Source organism: Panthera leo, chromosome A2 (assembly GCF_018350215.1).
Source record: "Panthera leo isolate Ple1 chromosome A2, P.leo_Ple1_pat1.1, whole genome shotgun sequence".
Taxonomy (NCBI): Eukaryota; Metazoa; Chordata; class Mammalia; order Carnivora; family Felidae; genus Panthera; species Panthera leo.
The window spans coordinates 29,493,097-29,510,836 of NC_056680.1; the positions used below are offsets into that span (position 1 = coordinate 29,493,097).

Consider the following 17,740-nt stretch of genomic DNA (forward strand, 5'->3'; position numbering starts at 1 on the left):
TTAAGTCTTGGAGTTTCTGCCACAGCTCTGTGATTCTGTACTTCCACAAAATTCTCATCCCTTCTGTCTCCCAGTTTGTTTTCTTTTGGTTACTTGGCCAAACATGGTTACTCTCATACCTATTTACCTTTCGACTCAAGTGCCAGCTACCAGCTAACAATACTGTGGGTCCTACTTCAAGTATTCGAGAAGATGAATCTGAATAGATGTTGGCTGGCCAACACATTGGCTGGCCTTGGGTCCCATGTCCATCCTGAAGTAAATCATCAAAGGTACCAGGTAGCATTCTAAAGCTTTAAGTGTTGTCCCTCTGGGGGTAAATGGAGCACGTTTAGAAGGAACTATGTGCAGGAGACACACGTTACAGTTAGGCCACACAGACTTATTTGGCTTCACTGCTGTTGACGTTGTACTTTGAGAATTTTGTTTTCTCTTACTTCTTCTCTGATGAACAAAGAAGTACTAGAAATTTGGTTGCCGGACAGGATTTCCAGCCCTAAGAAGACAATGAATTAGGAAATGAGTTTTCTTCTTCATGGTGAAGTCAGCATTGTTTTATTAGAATAAAGTAAAATTGTAATCCAAATTTTTATCTCCCCTGGGTTGGGGCAGGGCATTTTGAAAAGGGATCCTTTTTTTGTCCCTTAAGATAGATGCTTTTGTTTTCAAAGATACAAGGGCTTGAGAGAACAAGGTTAAGACATGCAAGTCTGGTTACTTTTTTTGTAGGACACTGTGAAGGGGAGAGGCAAAGAGTAGTAATTGTTTAGTACTGGCTTTTATTAGAATTTCTGATATCTCATGGGTCCAAACAAAAGGCGGAGGTGTAGGCTTGGGTGTCTTGTCAAGTGCTGTCAGTGAGAAGCATTTTGACATCCAGTGACTGGGGGTCTTAGAAAGTGTTTGGTTAACAGCTGTTTGCTCTTCACTGCCTGCCACTGAGACCCTCAGAGAGAAGAAACAGTGAAAGACTTTTGCTCTGTGACTTCCAATATATGACTTTTCTGTAGGTAGTTTTATTTCAAGGAAATAGTGAAGAAATAAATTAATCGTATTGGCTTCCCAGTTTCTTTACTAGAAACCACCCTTAGATAATCCTTTTATCAGACACAGCTTCATCTGTTCCTCTCCTTCCCTTTCTCTCTCTCTCTCTCTCCCCCAAGGGAGGAAAACAGCTCATTTTCATGTGGCCAAACAGAATCCTTTCTGGTGCACTGCTTGGAGGTCACGGCGGTGTCAGCCCTTGGAAAGGAAACCATTAGCCATCCAAGTATTATCGCTTCAGACCTTCCCACCCTGACCCTGCCAACATTCTTTCGGAAGCTAGCACAGAATGTTCGTTGCAGAAAGGCAGACAGCCAGTGCGGAAGACCAAGTAGACAGAATCCCATGTCTGCTTCTGTCAGAAGGAAAACATTCCTAGTTCCTCATCCTTCCCTTTCTCCAAAGACTGTTTCCTGTTCTCTCCTGTCTTACGCAGCGTGAGTGCCCGTAGGTGATGGAGACGAGAGTGTGTTCGCCATAAAACGCAACGGTTAGCACTTGTATGATGTGGATTCTTTGAAGCCTTCTGGATATGAACAACTACTTATTTTGCCTCTTTTGTGAGCCTCCTTGGATATTCAAACCAGTCCTGTAGCCAGTGAGCCCTGACTCCGGCCTGTGTGATAATCTAGATCTCAATTCAGTGTTGCTAATGGAATCACACGTTGGCTTGGTTGGCCAGCAGTCAGCATGGCTTAGGTGTTTGGTTCCACTGAACATCTACTGTAAGTAATAGGCACGCATCGTGCCATGACTTTGTCACCCAAACAAAATGGTGGCACTCTTCAGTGCTGGTGTAAGACTTCAAAGGAACAGGACTAGCACCTTGAGATGGTGCCTGTGTTATGCTTGTGATCATTCAGAGAACATGATCATTTGAGTGCAGTATACTAGGATGTGTTTTATTCTAGAACAGTGGCTCCCAAATGACGGTGTTTTGGCTGTTGGAAACTATCCCAGCCTTCCCTTTCCCAGGACTATTTGCTTCCAGTAGTCTAAAATACGATACTACCTATAATTTTCCCTAGTGTGAATTTTGTTTAAGTGCTTCTTAGAGGTTCTGTCAAAAAAGTAATCAATAAATAGGAAGATGTCTAGTTTGTTTGCTTTTGGATGTTTGATTTTTTTTTTTTTTTTCTAACAGTAAGCTGGAGTGGATAGAAAAGGCTTATTTGCATACCTTTTTTTTTTAACCAATGTTATCTCTGTCATAAAGAGCAAAGAAACTTTTTTGAAACAAGACCATGTTCTGGGGCACCTGGGTGGCTCAGTCAGTTAAGCATCCAATTCTTGATTTCGGCTCAGGTCATGATCTTACAGTTCATGAGTTCAAGCCCCACATTGGGCTCCGTGCTGACATGGCTGAGCCTGCTTGGGGACTCTCTCTCTCTGTGTGTGTGTGTGTGTGTTTCAAAATAAGTAAATAAACTTAAAAAAATAAAAAAGACCATGTTCCATTTCAAGCCAAACTCCCTGGGTTTCATTCCTGGCTCCATTTTTCAGCCAAATTACTGAGCTACTCAACAGCTTACTCTGTGCCACAGTTTTCATCTGTAAAATGGGGATGATAATAACATACCTACTTCATGGAGCCATTATAAAGATTACATGATGGAATCTGAGTGGAATGCCTAGACTAGTGCCTGGCACTGCGGGACATAGTAGGTGGGTTTTTTGTTGCTATTGTTAAATAATCACCAAGGCTCTGGGGCAACGTTGTCCAGTAGAAATAAAACACAAGCCACATACATTATTTAAAATTTTCTAGCAGCCATATTAAAAAATGGAAAAAGAAACTCATTGTAATATTATATTTTATTCGACCCAATATATCCAAATTATTATCATTTTAACATATGGGCCTGGCCACATTTCTGGTGGGACAGCTGCATTTGGCTACTGGCTATTAATTAATAGCCCTGACGTTTACCTCAAGGCCACAACAACTAATGAATTACATAATTCAGAAAGTTTCTATTCCAACACCACATAAGGCACAGTGCATGTGAATAGAGGTTTTTTAAATGGCGGGGTGAGGTGTCATTATTAATCCCAACAGATAGTTTTCTTTGGTAATTATGGTTTAATTTGTTTCTTTCTGTAGAAGGAAACTTCTACAGAAAGTTCATGCAAAACTATCTGTAGCTACAGGAGGGACATGTCCGTGTAGTTAGCTAGCTATTCTCGGATTTTATTTTTGTAGCCATGGTTCAATAAGTAAAACTTTGGATGCTCCAGGCTATTGGGAATTTAATATTCCATCACTTTTGTTTAATAACGAGGCAGCAAAACAGGGCCTGCCCTGTCACCCCTCAAATGTGTTCTGACGCTAAAGTGTCTCATGACCTTAGGTGTGACATTTCAGTTCTTAATGCTTACCCTGGAGTTTATTATTATGTTTATAATGGACTCTGGCTTTGTTTCACTGCCATTATATACCCGTCCTATAAAATATTGTGCACATGAGCCTTTTACTGGTTCATAATTATATTACTTTTGATTTTCTCTCATTTTCCCCCTTCAGCCATGATGGTCCCTTCCCCACATCTCGTGGATGAGAGCTCTTTTTGCACAAGAATAGCATGAATAGATTTCAACTTTCCTTTGATTTGAACCGACAGATTAAAAACTAATTATTCTCTGTAATATTTTTATAATAAAAACTAAGTTGAAATGATTTATATACACTTCCAGCCAACACATTTGCAATTCAAGGTTAAAATTGTTCTTGAAACAGCACCAGTTAAAATGCAATTACAACTCCCCAAGCAGGGATAAAAGAAAGAAATGTTTTACATGTTCACTTCAAAAGTTAAAAAGTCAATTTTACATTATAGAAATAAAAACTTTCATTTATTTTTACTAAATGATAAAGACTTCATTAGTTATATTAAAGTAAAGATAAATCCAAGTGTGTTTATTACTTGCCTCTAGAAAAGAATAGGTGAATAAAAGCGTGGGCTTTGTGTGGTACACAGCTTCTTTTTCTTGGGTCCGCCATCTTGCTCATGGTTTCCAGTTCCTTCTGTGTCGAGCCGTAGGCTGTTTCTTTCCAGAGTACAGAAAAGTGCAAATAGATTTCTGTTGCCAGTGGTGGGTGCCCTGCATGAGTGGTCTTTCAGGGTCAGCTAAAAGGAACAGTTTGGGGACTTCTATTACCACATTCAGATCTCCACTGCAATGTTACTCTTTTGGTGAATAATGCTGCAGGCCTATTCTGCGTGTGACAGGAAGTGGCTGAGAGCATGAGAGAGTCATATAGACCTAGGTTTCTAATCCTCACTTCCATTCTATGATCTTGGGAAAGTCATGTAAAGTCTCTAAGCCCAGTTTCCTCATCAGCCAAAAATAATAATAATGATCTGACAATACCACCAACCGAATGAGATTCCTGTGAGGATTAAAGGAAAGCACAAAGCACTCTTATCACAATGCCTTGCACGTAATAAACACTCAATAAATAGCTGCTAGTGTAATGATATAATAGTGTTGTTAATAATGCTACTTTAATGATACTATTTTGTTTTTTTTTAATTTTTAAAAATTTATTCATTTTGGGGAGAGGGCAGAGAGGGGCAGAGAGATGGGGACAGAGGATCCGAAGTGGCTGTGCGCTGACAGGCTGACAGCAGTGAACCCAAAGCGGGGCTCAAACTCACGAACCATGAGATCATGACCTGAGCCGAAGTCAGATGTTCAACCGATTGAGCCACCCAGGTGCCCCTAACGTGATTATTTTAAACTAAAACAAGTTAGAAACCAAAGTAATGTTTGTAAGTTCCATGACAAAGTACCTGTCACATAATGGGTTGGATGAATGAATATACATTACAAGGGAGAAAGGAGGGAGAAGCAGAGAGAACATCTTACAGTTGTTGGAAGCATAAAATACAATCCTAGTTCCCACATTCCTCATAAAATAAGACTAATAGTAATGATAATAATACTTAGTGAATATCTACTGTATGCCAGGAATTATTCCTAACACATTATATATAGTAACTCATTTAATAGTAACAAGGACTACATGGGGTAGGTATTGATGTTATCTCTGTTGTACAAGTAAGAATACCAAAACACAGAAACATCAAATACTTTGACCAAAGGTCACCCATGTAGCAAGTAGGAATTGAAAACAGGGTTTTGAACCCAGATAGCAAGAGTAAGAGTTATGAGTTTAGGGCCCCACCATTAGAATTGGAGGCCCTAGAAAGTTTTGAACGGAGGCATGATCTTTTCTAAAAGATCGCTGTGCAGCTGTCAACCAGGTCTAGAAGGGTTGACAGTTTGTTCTGTGGCTTCGTGTTGGGCATTGCTGCCGTGTGGTACAATCCTAGAGGACACCTTCTCATTGTAGTCTCTGTAAATAGTGTTGCTTGGATTCAAAAAGTGGACGTCCAGGTGGTGGTCAGGTTCCCCTTTATCGAGTGTGGTTACAAAGCCAGGGTAAGGGCCGAGGGACAATCTGCAGTGGATTTCTCACCCAGAGTGTCACTGTTCACCTGCCAAAGTGAAAACATAGACTCCCTTTGCCAACCCAGGGATCATGGCGGTTTCCACTCAATGGCCAAACATGCCAGATACCAACAAGAGAGGCCACTGGCAACTTTCATTCAACTTAGAGGAATGACAGGGTTCTAGTGAATGCTGCCAACCTACCAAAGGACATTTGATGAGTCTGCTAAGCTTGACCTCCTTTTCCTCTTTTGTGTGACTGTCCAGTGAAGCTATGATCCAGGTGACAGTATAATATCGTTCAGGTCGTCAGTTCACTCCGTGAACCGTCACATCCTCCCTTGGAAATCTCTGGGCAAGTTGAGGTAATGACAAGGAAGCTACCGAGCTTTTAAGCCATGGCATGTCATTAAGCTGTAAGAGCAATTTAAGCAAAAGCATTTTTGTGTTAAATTCAGAACCTGCCTCTTCTTACAGTTATATGACTAATTCTTGAGGCATCAGAAATAAACTTTGTAGGAGAACTAAATGCTAGCTGTGAAAGAGGCAAGTCTTCTAGAGAATAAACAAATCTTAGATTGCCGAGACAGTCTCCAAGGCCATCCTTTTCTGGCATCTCAGAGATTATGCTATTTCAGGACAGACGGCTGCTCTTCCAGAAGATTTCCAGTATACCTTGCTACGTATGGCAGCCCGGCCATTAAAAAAAAAAAAAAAAAAAAAAAAAAAAAAAAAAAAATCACCCTGAGAGTTAAGAAATTCTTCCTTTTATTCAACTCACGTCTCTAAGGCTTTAATTTAAACCAGTTGCCTCTTTTTGGCCTTCTCTGGACATGGAGAAGAGCTGTTCAGCATCTTCCACATACAAGGGCCTTTAATCAAATTACTCCTAACTTGCCTTTTCTTCAGGCTAAACAATACCACTTCCTTTAACCTTTCCACATGGGATTTATCCTCCATCCTTTTAATCATTTTGGTTGGTCTTTCCCTCGATGGTCTCCAGAGGCTCTTTGTTAATTCCTTCCATGTAATTTTAAGTTATTTTCTCTAAGAAAAACCTGAAACTTTCTCTCACGGGTGGATGTGTTCGGTTCTGATTTGGGCAGTCCTATCAGAAGCATATACATTGCCAGGTTGGGGCAATTTGATTTCTCAATACCTCCAGTTATCTGAGTGGGTCCCATTTGGCAGAGTAAACAGTCCAATTTTCTTAATTTTTCTGGTTTTATTGCCTCTCTCTCTTCACTGTAAATAAAGAAGGAGCATCAGAAGGAAGAGTGGGAAGAGAGGCAATTCTGAACAGCCGCCACATGAGTTATTTAGAAGTTACGTGATCAGCAGAAAATGGGAATAACACCACAGTACCAGGTTACTTTTGCTTCTGGGCTTGTTGAGAGACCATCCTGACTCTATTACCTTGATGAAAAAGCAGGGAAAGTTTCATGGTTTATTATCAGTTTACATTTGCAGGAGAATTGGAGGGGAGGTGGACAGATAGGTGAATCCAGGTACTTAAATGATTTCTCTTGGCTACGGTCACTATGATCATTGCTTTCTATGATCATTGCTTTCTCATGCAAAGAGAGTGAGTTTCAGATCAAGCAGGTCAATTTTTGTGACATTCTCTGAAGCAGTTTGAGAAGCATTGGGGTTAGTTCCAGGCCTCGAGATTACCATCCAGAAACCCAGATTGGGGAGGCCTGGCCGGCTCAGTCAGTAGAGCATGTGACTCTTGATCTCAGGGTTGTGAGTTCAAGCCACACGTTGGGCATGGAGCCTACATTAAAAAAAGGGGAAGGGGGCACAGAAAGACACCCGGTCATATTGTTCTTGTTTATTTTACACATTGGTATTGGCCACCTTCTTGTCCCCCAAAGCCTAGGACAGCCACTCAGTGCCTGCTTGGGAAGTATCTAACATCTTTCACGTTGTAATTCTGTCCTGAGAAAGCATTCTGATTTGGTATTCAGGGAGCCAAATGGGCCAGGAAGAGTTCATTCAGTGTCTCTCTTTTTCATTCCATCCCTCAGGCGTTAGTATTTTCCATGGCTGGACATTTTAGATTAACTTTATTTCTTTGGTGACCAGGATAACTTTCTGGTCCACTGAGAACACATCTCTGTTACCCATTCTCAGCTTCATTTCTCTTATATCATAAAATTGCTTTGTTTTTTTTTTTAAACCCTTTAAAAAAAATCTTTTTAATGTTTATTTATTTTCACAATTTTTTTTTTAATTTTACTTTTAATTTTTTTTTAATTTACATCCAAATTGGTTAGCATATAGTGCAACAATGCTTTCAGGAGTAGATTCCTTAATCTTCTCCCATTTAGCAACCCCCCCCAACACTCCCTCCAGTAACACTCTGTTTGCTCTCCATATTTATGAGTCTCTTGTGTTTTGTCCCCCTCCCTGTTTTTATATTATTTTTGTTTCCCTTCCCTTATGTTCATCTGTTTTGTCTCTTAAAGTCCTCATATGAGTGAAGTCATGATTTTTGTCTTTCTCTGACTAATTTCACTTAGCATAATACCCTCCACTTCCATCCATGTAGTTGCAAATGGCAAGATTTCATTCTTTTTGATTGCCCAGTAATACTCCATTGTATATGTATACCACATCTTCTTTATCCATTCATCAATCGATGGACATTTGGGCTCTTTCCATACTTTGGCTATGTTGATAGTGCTGCTATAAACATGGGGGTGCATGTGTCCCTTCGAAACAGCACACCTGTGTCCTGTGGATAAATGCCTAGTAGTGCCATTGCTGGGTCGTAGGGTAGTTCAATTTTTAGTTTTTTGAGGAACCTCCATACTGTTTTCCAGAGTGTCTGCAACAGCTTGCATTCCCACCAACAATGCAAGAGAGATCCTCTTTCTCTGCATCCTTGCCAACATCTGTCGTTGCCTGAGTTGTTAATGTTAGCCATTCTGACAGGTGTAAGGTGGTATCTCATTGTGGTTTTGATTTGTATGTTTATTCTTATTATTTTTTTAATGTTTATTTTTGAGAGAGAGAGACAGAGACAGAGTATGAGCAGGAGAGGGGCAGAGAGAGCCAGAGACACAGAATTGGAAGCAGGCTCCAGGCTTTGAGCTGTCACCACAGAGCCCGATGTGGGGCTTGAACTCACAAACCATGAGATCATGACCTGAGCCAAAGTCGGACACTCAACCAACTGAGCCACCCAGGCGCCCCAGTGTTTATTTATTTTTGAGAGAGAGAGAGAGATTGAGTGAGCAGGAGAAGGTCAGAGAGAGAGGGAGACACAGAATCAAAAGCAGGTTCCAGACTCTGAGCTGTCAGCACAGAACCTGACGTGGGGCTCGAACTCACAGACCGTGAGATGATGACCTGAGCCAAAGTCGGATGCTTAAAGGACTGAGCCATCCAGATACCCCTGAAATTACTTTGTTTTTTTTTTTTTTTTTTTAATGAACAGAAGATTCATGGCCACAGAAAATCCTTTTTGATAATGGACGTATGATCCTGGAGTCCTGATTATTTTTTCTTTGCTTTTCCATAAAAGTGTGGCTGGTAATCTTGTCGAAATGTTTTTTAATAATATTAATGAAAATGATAGCAGCTAACCTTTACTATGGGCTTACTGGCTGCTAAATAATTTCCAGACATTTTAATCCTTTCCATAATTTTGTAAGATAGCTACTAGTAATAGATGTCTTTTACAGATATGGAAACTTGAGTTACAGAAACCTTTAAGAGTTTGACTATGGTTACCCATCTGGTAAATGTTGAAACTGGGCAGTTTACTTCACAAGCCTTGCATCCAGCAGCTTTAAGCCTTAGCAGCTTTGCTGTGTACTCGATCTCTAGTACGTATGTAAGAAGATGCTTAGTAAGAATTCAGTCACTAGTCTTTATCGAGTCTTACGTGCCAGGAACTGTTTTAAGCACTGCACACAGATTATCTCATTTAGTCCTGGCACACACCCGATCTGGGTAGATGCTGCTATAATTATCACGACTTTATTGAGGAACACTTGAGGCTCAGAGCAGTTAGGCAACTTTCTCGGGGCCACAGAGTGGTTGAGCTGTGGAGTCAGAATTGCCATCCGGGTAGTCTGGCTCCAGAACCTGCCAGCTTCACCGTAACTTTGTGCTCCTCCCCAGAATACTAACGGTCTTGCCAGGGGGGCACAGCAGAGAGACCGGAACTCTTTTCCGAGACCCCAACTAAAAGAGTTCTGTACAGCCCTCCGGTGGGGTGTTCCACTGGTTGGCTGTCAGGACAGAAACCACAGCCAGATAAGCCTGTCGGCAGTGCCTCCAGCAGGCAACCTGGGTCCTGCTGGGCTTGTCCGACTCGGCCTTGGGCAAGTCCTGGCATTTGGTGTTCTCATCACCCCCACCCACCTTGTACCACTTAGCTTTTCTCATCGGTGGTCTTGTTTTCCCTTCCCTCTCTGGTTCTCGGTTCAGCTCGAGGCTTTTTATTCCATCTTCACTACGGAGCAGCAGGACCACGTCAAGTCGGTGGAGTATCTGAGAAATAACTTCCGACCACAGCAAGGGCTGAATGACAGGGTGGTGTCCAAGTCTGCGGTCCGCGACGCCTGGAACCATGACATGACAGACTTCTTAGAAAACCCACTGGGGACAGAAGCCTCTAAAGGTATGTTTGGATTACGCGCTCTTGCCCAGAGCAAGATTCCTTATCCTAAATTACTTCGAATGAAAAGGAGTTCGGCAACAGCCAAGAGTTGGAACTCGGTATTAAGAGCATATGTTGCTCTGCGAAAAGAGACTTGTCTGGGTGATAAATAGAAGCATTTGTGGCAGTAACTCCCCGGTTAAATAGCTGTATGTTCAAAACTGCCCTTTTGACTAGCGATGTGTCCGTCATTCTGTCGGTATTTTTACCTTGTAACGTCAACACTAATGAGTTAATGTCTACAGAAAGCTTTGGGGTGTCTTACTTTTTACCCGTCTGCCCGTTGAGATCGGGATATTGTCTCAATATCCTTTGACTTGCCCCCAGCACTCCACTCTACGGTGTCCTTACCCACCTCCACACCAGGCAAGACCTCCCTCCCCCTCAGGTTCTCCACCCCCACCAGACATCACGTGGCCTTTTTGAAACCATTATTTTACAGCTTGATTCCCGTCTCTGATACACATGAGTTTATTGTTTTCAGGCATCTTCCTCCTTTCCATTGCTACATTCTCTTGGGAACTGAAGATATATTTCTCTCCCAGGAGATGAAAAAGTCTGATTCTGCCCTCATGGCTCAACCTCGGGCTCTGTGACTTGTCCTCATTGTGACTTAGAGCTCGGGAAACACTCAGAGAATAAGGCTGATCCAAGTCCCAATACTTGGGAGGGAGGAAGGAATAAGAAGGAATTTTCTTTGGGTGTGAAGAACTGCCTCTTTCCCAAGCCAGTGCTCTCCTCAGAAGTTGTGAGCTTGGGTAGTATGGGAAGGGCTGGTGTCTCTTATCAACACTGGACAGACTGTGGTATTTTTAGTGGGGTAAGTTACACGGGAATGTTTTGTTTTAAGAGTGCCCCCACCCCCAATAAGAAGGACCAGTTTACTGGCATATGACCTTTGTAGGCACAAAGGGGGAATTTGTAGGGGGAATGCGATTATATTCCACAAATAACCGCATTGATGTGCACTTTGATGATAAGAATGAGCCCATTTTCCCGGCTCATATGTCTGAAAAGGAGCTAAAAGAAGAGGAAAGGGAGCTTAAGAATGTGATCATTTCCTTCCTGTCTGTGTGATTTTGTCTGAGGATGGTGAGAGAAGCTAGTGTGTGGCCAGATCCCATCAAGAAACGCTTGAGATTCAAGTAATTTGGAGCCGACACTTTGTCAAGGGTACCGTTTGTCGGCTGGGAACAATGGGAGGGTTAGGAAGCATGCAAACCTGTAAAACGTCTTAGGTTGGCTGGCTGGCATAGCAGACCTCACTTGGGCTCATTTTGTTTTTTAACCAAGCTAAAAATAAAATGACCAAACTCAAAAGCTTTCTCCCAAGAGAACTTGCTTGGGAAAAGAAGAATCTCTTTGGGATTTTGTGAAACGTGAATGCCAAGGATGTGTAGGGGATGACGAATTTATATCACAAGTGAATACAAGGTCTGGTAGCTACAATTGCTGGGGTTATGACAGTTACAAAGTTTTTGCTAAAAAAACAGGCTGGAGGGCACCTGGGTGGCTCAGTTGGTTAAGCCTCCGACTTCAGCTCAGGTCGTGATCTCACAGCTTGTGGGTTCAAGTTCTGTGTTGGGCCCTGTGCTGACAACTCAGAGCCTGGAGCCTGGTTTGGGTTTGTTTTCTCTCTCTCTCTCTCTCTCTCTCTCTCTCTCTCTCTCTCAAAAATAAATAAACATTAAAAATTTTTTTTTTAATGAGCTGAGTTATACGATATATCACCTGTGCAGAGCGAATGCATGGCCCTTACTACCCAAAAAAGTTAGAGAAGATCATGGTTTCTGTCACATTAAATTGTCAAAGGGAGCAAGAGCTTCTATGAAATGGACTTTCTCTGAATTTGAGGAGAACCATGGACCCATCCTTAAATCAGGGAATCAGTTTTTCATTCTACAAGGCTTTGTTGCAATTATCCTAGGGTCTATTGCTTACTCCTAAAATGTGTGACTATTAAAATGGTTTTTGATTGCTGTGGAGGCAGAGAAAGATATAGGTATAGTCCTATTTGTTTTTTCGACATGTTATTGGAGTGTAACATACAGAAAAGTGCACACATAACACATACACAGCCTGATGCATGTTCACAAACCGAATACACTAGAATAGCAACACCCAGGTCAGGAGGCTAACACCAACAGCTTCCCAGGAACATCTCCATCTCCTTGCTAGTAACTGTCCATTCCCAAGGGTAACCAAGACCATGAATTAACTTTGCCTGTTGTTCAGTTTCATAGCAATAGAATTATCTATTCTGTCCTTTTCTGTGTCTTGCTTTTTTTTTTTTTTTTTTTTTTGCTCTGCAGTGGTTTTGAGGGTCATCTGTGCTGTGCCCTGTAGTTGTGGTTTGTTCTTAACTGCAGAATTTCACTGTGAGACTCCACCTGAATTTATTCATCCACTTTAGTATCCCTGAGTATGTGGATTGTTTCCACAGTTTGATGATGATGAAAATTCTCGACCATGCCTTTTGATCAGCATACAGACATATCTCTCTTCGGTATGAACCTGGGGGTAGAATGGAGGCAGCCTGGCGTACACATACGTGTTCGGATTCGGTTACGTACCGCTACACGGGGTCCCGGAGTGACTATATGTACTATGTTCTGCTTCTGGTTGCAGTCTGTCAGGGTTTCCTGAGTTTTTTTATGGGGTAATGTACATGCCATAAAATCCAGCGGCTGTAAGTGTACAATTCAATAATTTTTACTAAATGTATAGCTACAGTTATGTAGCTATGTAATCCAGTTTTAGAACATTTTCATCACCCCAAAAAGTTCCTTCACAACCCTTTGCAGTCACTTCTTTCTCCTATCCCCAACTTGAAGCAACCTCTCTCTGATCTGCTTTTATCATTCACTTACTTGACATTAGGATTTTAAAATTTATCCATGTTATAGCATGTGTCATGGGCTCATTCCTTTTTATCACTCAGTAACAATAAAACCTATTTGTTTTTTTTGTTTTTAATAACAGCTTTATTGAGATTTAATTTACATATTATATTCGGGGGGGTTGTTTTGTTTTATTTTTTTTAAATCTTTATTTGTTTTTGAGACAGGGAGAGACAGAGCATGAGTGGGAAAGGGGCAGAGAGAGAGGGAGACACAGAATCCGAAGCAGGCTCTGGGCTCTGAGCTGTCAGCACAGAGCCCGACGTGGGGCTCAAACTCATGAAGCATGAGGTCATGACCTGAGCCGACTGAGGCCGACTGAGCCACCCAGGCGCCCCTAACATTCATTTTTTTAAAGTGTGCACTTCACGTAAAAGCTGAGCCTGAGTGGCTCAGTCAGTTAAGCTTCTGACTCTTGATTTCTGCTCAGGTCATGATCTTATGGTTCATGAGTTTAAGCCCCCTGTTGGGCTCCATGCTGACAGCGCTGTGCCTGCTTGGAATTCTTCCTTCTCTCTCTGCCCTTCTCCCACTTGCACATGCGTTGTCTGTCTCTCACACACACTCTCTCTCTCTTTCTCAAAATAAATGAACTTAAAAAAAAATTAAAGTGTGCCCTTCATTGGTTTTTAGTATATTCACAGAGTTGTGCAGTCGTCACTACTATCTACTTCCAGAACATTATTATCACCCCCCAAAAGAAACTCCATACCCAGTAGCAGTCACTCCTTCTTCCCTTTCTTTCTCCTGCCCCTCCCGCTTTCCCAGCACATGCAACCACTGATGTGCTTTCTGTCTCTATGGATTTGCCTGTTCTAAATATTTCATACAAACGCAATCATACAATATATGGTTTTTTGTCTCGGGCTTCTTTTGAATGTTTTTTTTTTTAATTTTTTAACGTTTATTTTTGAGAGACAGAGACAGAGCGTGAGTAAGGGAAGAGCAGAGAGAGAGGAAGACACAGAATCTGAAGCAGGCTCCAGGCTCTGAGCTGTCAGCACAAAGCCTGATGCAGGGCTCTTACTCGCGAACTGTGAGATCATGACCTGAGCCGAAGTCAGACACTTAACCGACTAAACCACCCAGGCGCCCCTATCTCAGGCTTCTTTTAGCATAATAGTTCAGCTTACTATTTTCCAGGTTCATCCATGGTGGAATATGTATCAGAATTTTCCATTTTATGGCCAAATAATACATCATTATACGGATATACCACATTTTGTTTACCTGCTGATCAGTTGATAGATGTTTGAATTTTTTTCTACTTTTTGGCCGTTGTCGGTAATGCTGCTGTGCACGTTCATGTTCAGGTTCTTGTGTGGACGTGTGTTTTCAGTTCTCTTGGGTATATAACCTGGAGTAGGTAACGGAGTCATATGGTAACTCCAGTTTTCAAGTTTGGAGGAACTGCGAACCGATTTTCCAAATCCAGTGCACCAGTTTGCATTCCCATCCGCAGTGTATGGGATTTCTGCACATCCTCACCAACAGGTGCTATGTGTCTTTTTTTACATTAACCATCCCAGTGGATGTGAGGTAGTGTTGATTTGCATTTCCCCAGTGACTATTGACGTCCCTGTTTGTTTTTAAATGCACATTTCATGGAATCGTAGTCTACATAACCAAATGCTCCTCCTTTTTTGTCCCCAAGAAAATTCACCTAATTCCATGGACTATGGGCCGAAAGCCAGGCACAAATACTGGCCATCAGTAGGCAGCCTAGAGGACTTAGATTGACCTTAGACCTTTGACATGTATGCAGTAAAGAGTCCCAGTACACAGGCAGAGTCCCTTTCTCTTCTCTAGTCTTCTGCAAAAAAGATTCAAAAAGAGACGGATGGTGTTCTGTAATCTTCTGGTAATTAAAAAAATAAATAAATAAAGCCTGTCTGATTGGCATTCTCTATCTAATCACTATTGGAAACTTCCAATGCCTAAGAGAGCTACAGTATTGATTACGGAGCTGTGTGTTTATTGTGCTGTTATTACAGAAGAAGGGAAAATAAATTAATTACAGAAGGGAAGGGTCAGTAAGCTTTCTTTGTTAAGGACCGGATAGAGGCCATTTACTCAGCTCTGCCTCTCTGGCATGAAGGCACCCATGGACAATATGCAAATGAATGGGTGTAGAAAATGTCTTCCCAAAACATCTTGTTCACAATAGGCAGCAGGCCAGATTTTTTTTTAATTTTTTTTAATGTTTATTTATTTTTGAGAGACAGAGAGACAGAGTGTGAGTAGGGGAGGGGCAGAGAGGGACATACAGAATCGGAAGCAGGCTCCCGGCTCTGAACTGTCAGCACAGAGCCTGACACGGTACTTGAACTCACGAACCATGAGATCACGACCTGAGCCAAAGTCAGATGCTTAACTGACTGAGCCACTCAGGCATCCCGGCAGCAGACCAGATTTACCAACTGGTGCTCTAGAGGATGGCTCAAACTAAGGTGGAAAAACTCACTCACAGGCTTAGTTTGACGTAAATATTTTCTGTCTTAAAGATGGCTGTGACCATGATCGTGAGGCATTGGTTGGTTCTATTTTCCCATTCCACTGTGAGACCTTAGGGCCAATTAGATATTTATTGACTCAGTGACCAACCACTTACCAAGTCACCTTAACACCTGGTCATCTTTCACGGCCACGATGTAAGAGAACCTTAGTGAACTGATTATAGCCCTGTACCTCCCTCATTCCCCTGGCTGTGATCATTACCTGGTGTTCATTGAGCAGCACCGTGAGGAGTGCCTGAATTAATGCGTCCCCATCATGCCCTGCTGTCAGGATGATTGGACATACTGGAACAGAGAAAACAGAATCAAGCTTTTCAGTGCCAGCACTAGACGCATGGCCATGTACAACACCAAAGGAAAGGAGGAAAAGTCATCTCAATATTGTATTGTTGCTGAAGAAATACTTATAATGGATGTCATCCATAAAAAATATAAAGCTTTAAGTTCCAGTAAATGGAAACAATATTTAGGCTTGGTGGATTGTTCAAGGGACATCCAATTCTCCACTCTGCCCTTTGTCGGTAAATAACTTGGACGGACTTTAGGATTTAATGGGCTGTCATTTCAGTTATTCTGCAGCACATCCCAGACACATGGAAGAACATTCGGTGATTAAGTGCTGAATACTATCTATTGTGAAGACTTTTGGAACAGTGAACGGAGGAAAAATAACTTTCCTTCCAACAACATGAAACATATGGTTTATTAATTTAACGAAACCTGTTCAAACCACAGTGGAATCAAAACCACTTGATCTGATAATTTGATTTGATGGCTTAATTAAAGTGACACTGCCTAATGTAATAAAAGCAAAGGAAATGGTGAGGGCACTGGACTGCCTGTGTGCCCTCCAGTCTCCTGAGCTGATGCCATGTTTTTTGAAGAATGGTCTTTGCTTCTGCTGATGGAGGGATCTCTTTTTTAGCTACATTTTCAATGGTAAAGATTGCTTCCTGTTTTGGTCAAAAGCAGTTTTTAAGAACATATACGACTTTGTGAGAATGTCTCAGTAAGTAGCGTATTTTAAATCCGAATACGTTGAGAAAGAGCATCACATTACCCACCCAAATTAGCAAACAAAGAAGTAAAGGCATGATTGCTCTTAAAAAGTTTGACATTGAAAATTGTGGGGTTTTTTGCTATTTTGGGAGAAAATATTAATATTGTTCTATTTTCAGTTTAAGCATTTCTACATACCAAATTAATGAGCTTGAATTACTTTATCTTATTAAAAGAAGCTCTGACACGGGCATTAAATTCCTTTGTATGCAGCTGTCCTCCCAGAAACTGTTCCAAAAAGTTATCTTGTTACTTCCAGAAATTTCCAGCGCAGAAAAGTGCTAAGAAAAACACGTTTTTAACACTTTAAAAAATGGAGTGTTTTTAACCTCCTTCTTTTAAAAATAACTATCATTAACCATTACTTTTTAACCTGAGAAGTGATTAAAAAAGAAGGCAAAAAAGTAGAGCTGTTTTTAGGATTCTCTAGCATCCGAGGTCCTCATACTTTTGAAGGTCATGCCCATGCTGTCTCAGACATTTTTATACGCTTGGGCATCCCATGATTACTGTCACTTTATGTAAATATGTAAAGGGTTGGTACCAGTTGCCTTTGATTGGTTGACATGAAGTTGATGTTCGTAGCCATTTAATGTAGCATTGACTATTTTTGCTTAGTAGCCAGTGAATTTCTTTCCATATGTTAGCCATCTTCATCCACCTTTGGGGAGCTTATTGACTCTAGAAGCCAAGTGCCAGAAGCACCTGTGGTCAAGCAGGCTATGTGGGTTTCTTTTAATGTTCATTTATTATTTATTTTTGAGAGAGAGAGAGCACGTGCACACTCATGCGTGTGCATGAGCAGAAGAGGGGCAGAAAGAGAGGGAGAGAGAAAATCCCAAGCAGACTCTATGCTGTCAGCACAGAGCCCGACACAGGGCTTGAACCCACAAAACCTTGAGATCATGACCTGAGCTGAAATCGAGAGTCAGGCGCTTAACCCAATGAGCCCCCCAGCTGCCCCAATATGTGGGGGTTTTTATGTGCCAAATGTTAGGCTGGCTTCTTCCATTCATATGTTGTTTTAATCCTGAAAACAGTCTCGGCCACTTTTTATTTCACTTTTCATTTATCAAATATTCGTTGATCGT

General features: G+C 41.6%; 1 protein-coding gene across 4 annotated transcripts in view; it reads left to right on the forward strand.

Annotated features, from left to right (window-relative positions):
- PTPRG (protein tyrosine phosphatase receptor type G) overlaps window positions 1-17,740 on the forward strand; it is a 712,285-nt gene that overhangs the window by 566,740 nt on the left and 127,805 nt on the right. For all 4 annotated transcript variants that reach the window (XM_042929870.1, XM_042929872.1, XM_042929873.1 and 1 more), the window contains exon 8: window positions 9,943-10,135. In XM_042929870.1, the coding sequence (XP_042785804.1) occupies window positions 9,943-10,135 (193 nt within the window). The remainder of the gene's footprint in view (window positions 1-9,942; window positions 10,136-17,740) is intronic.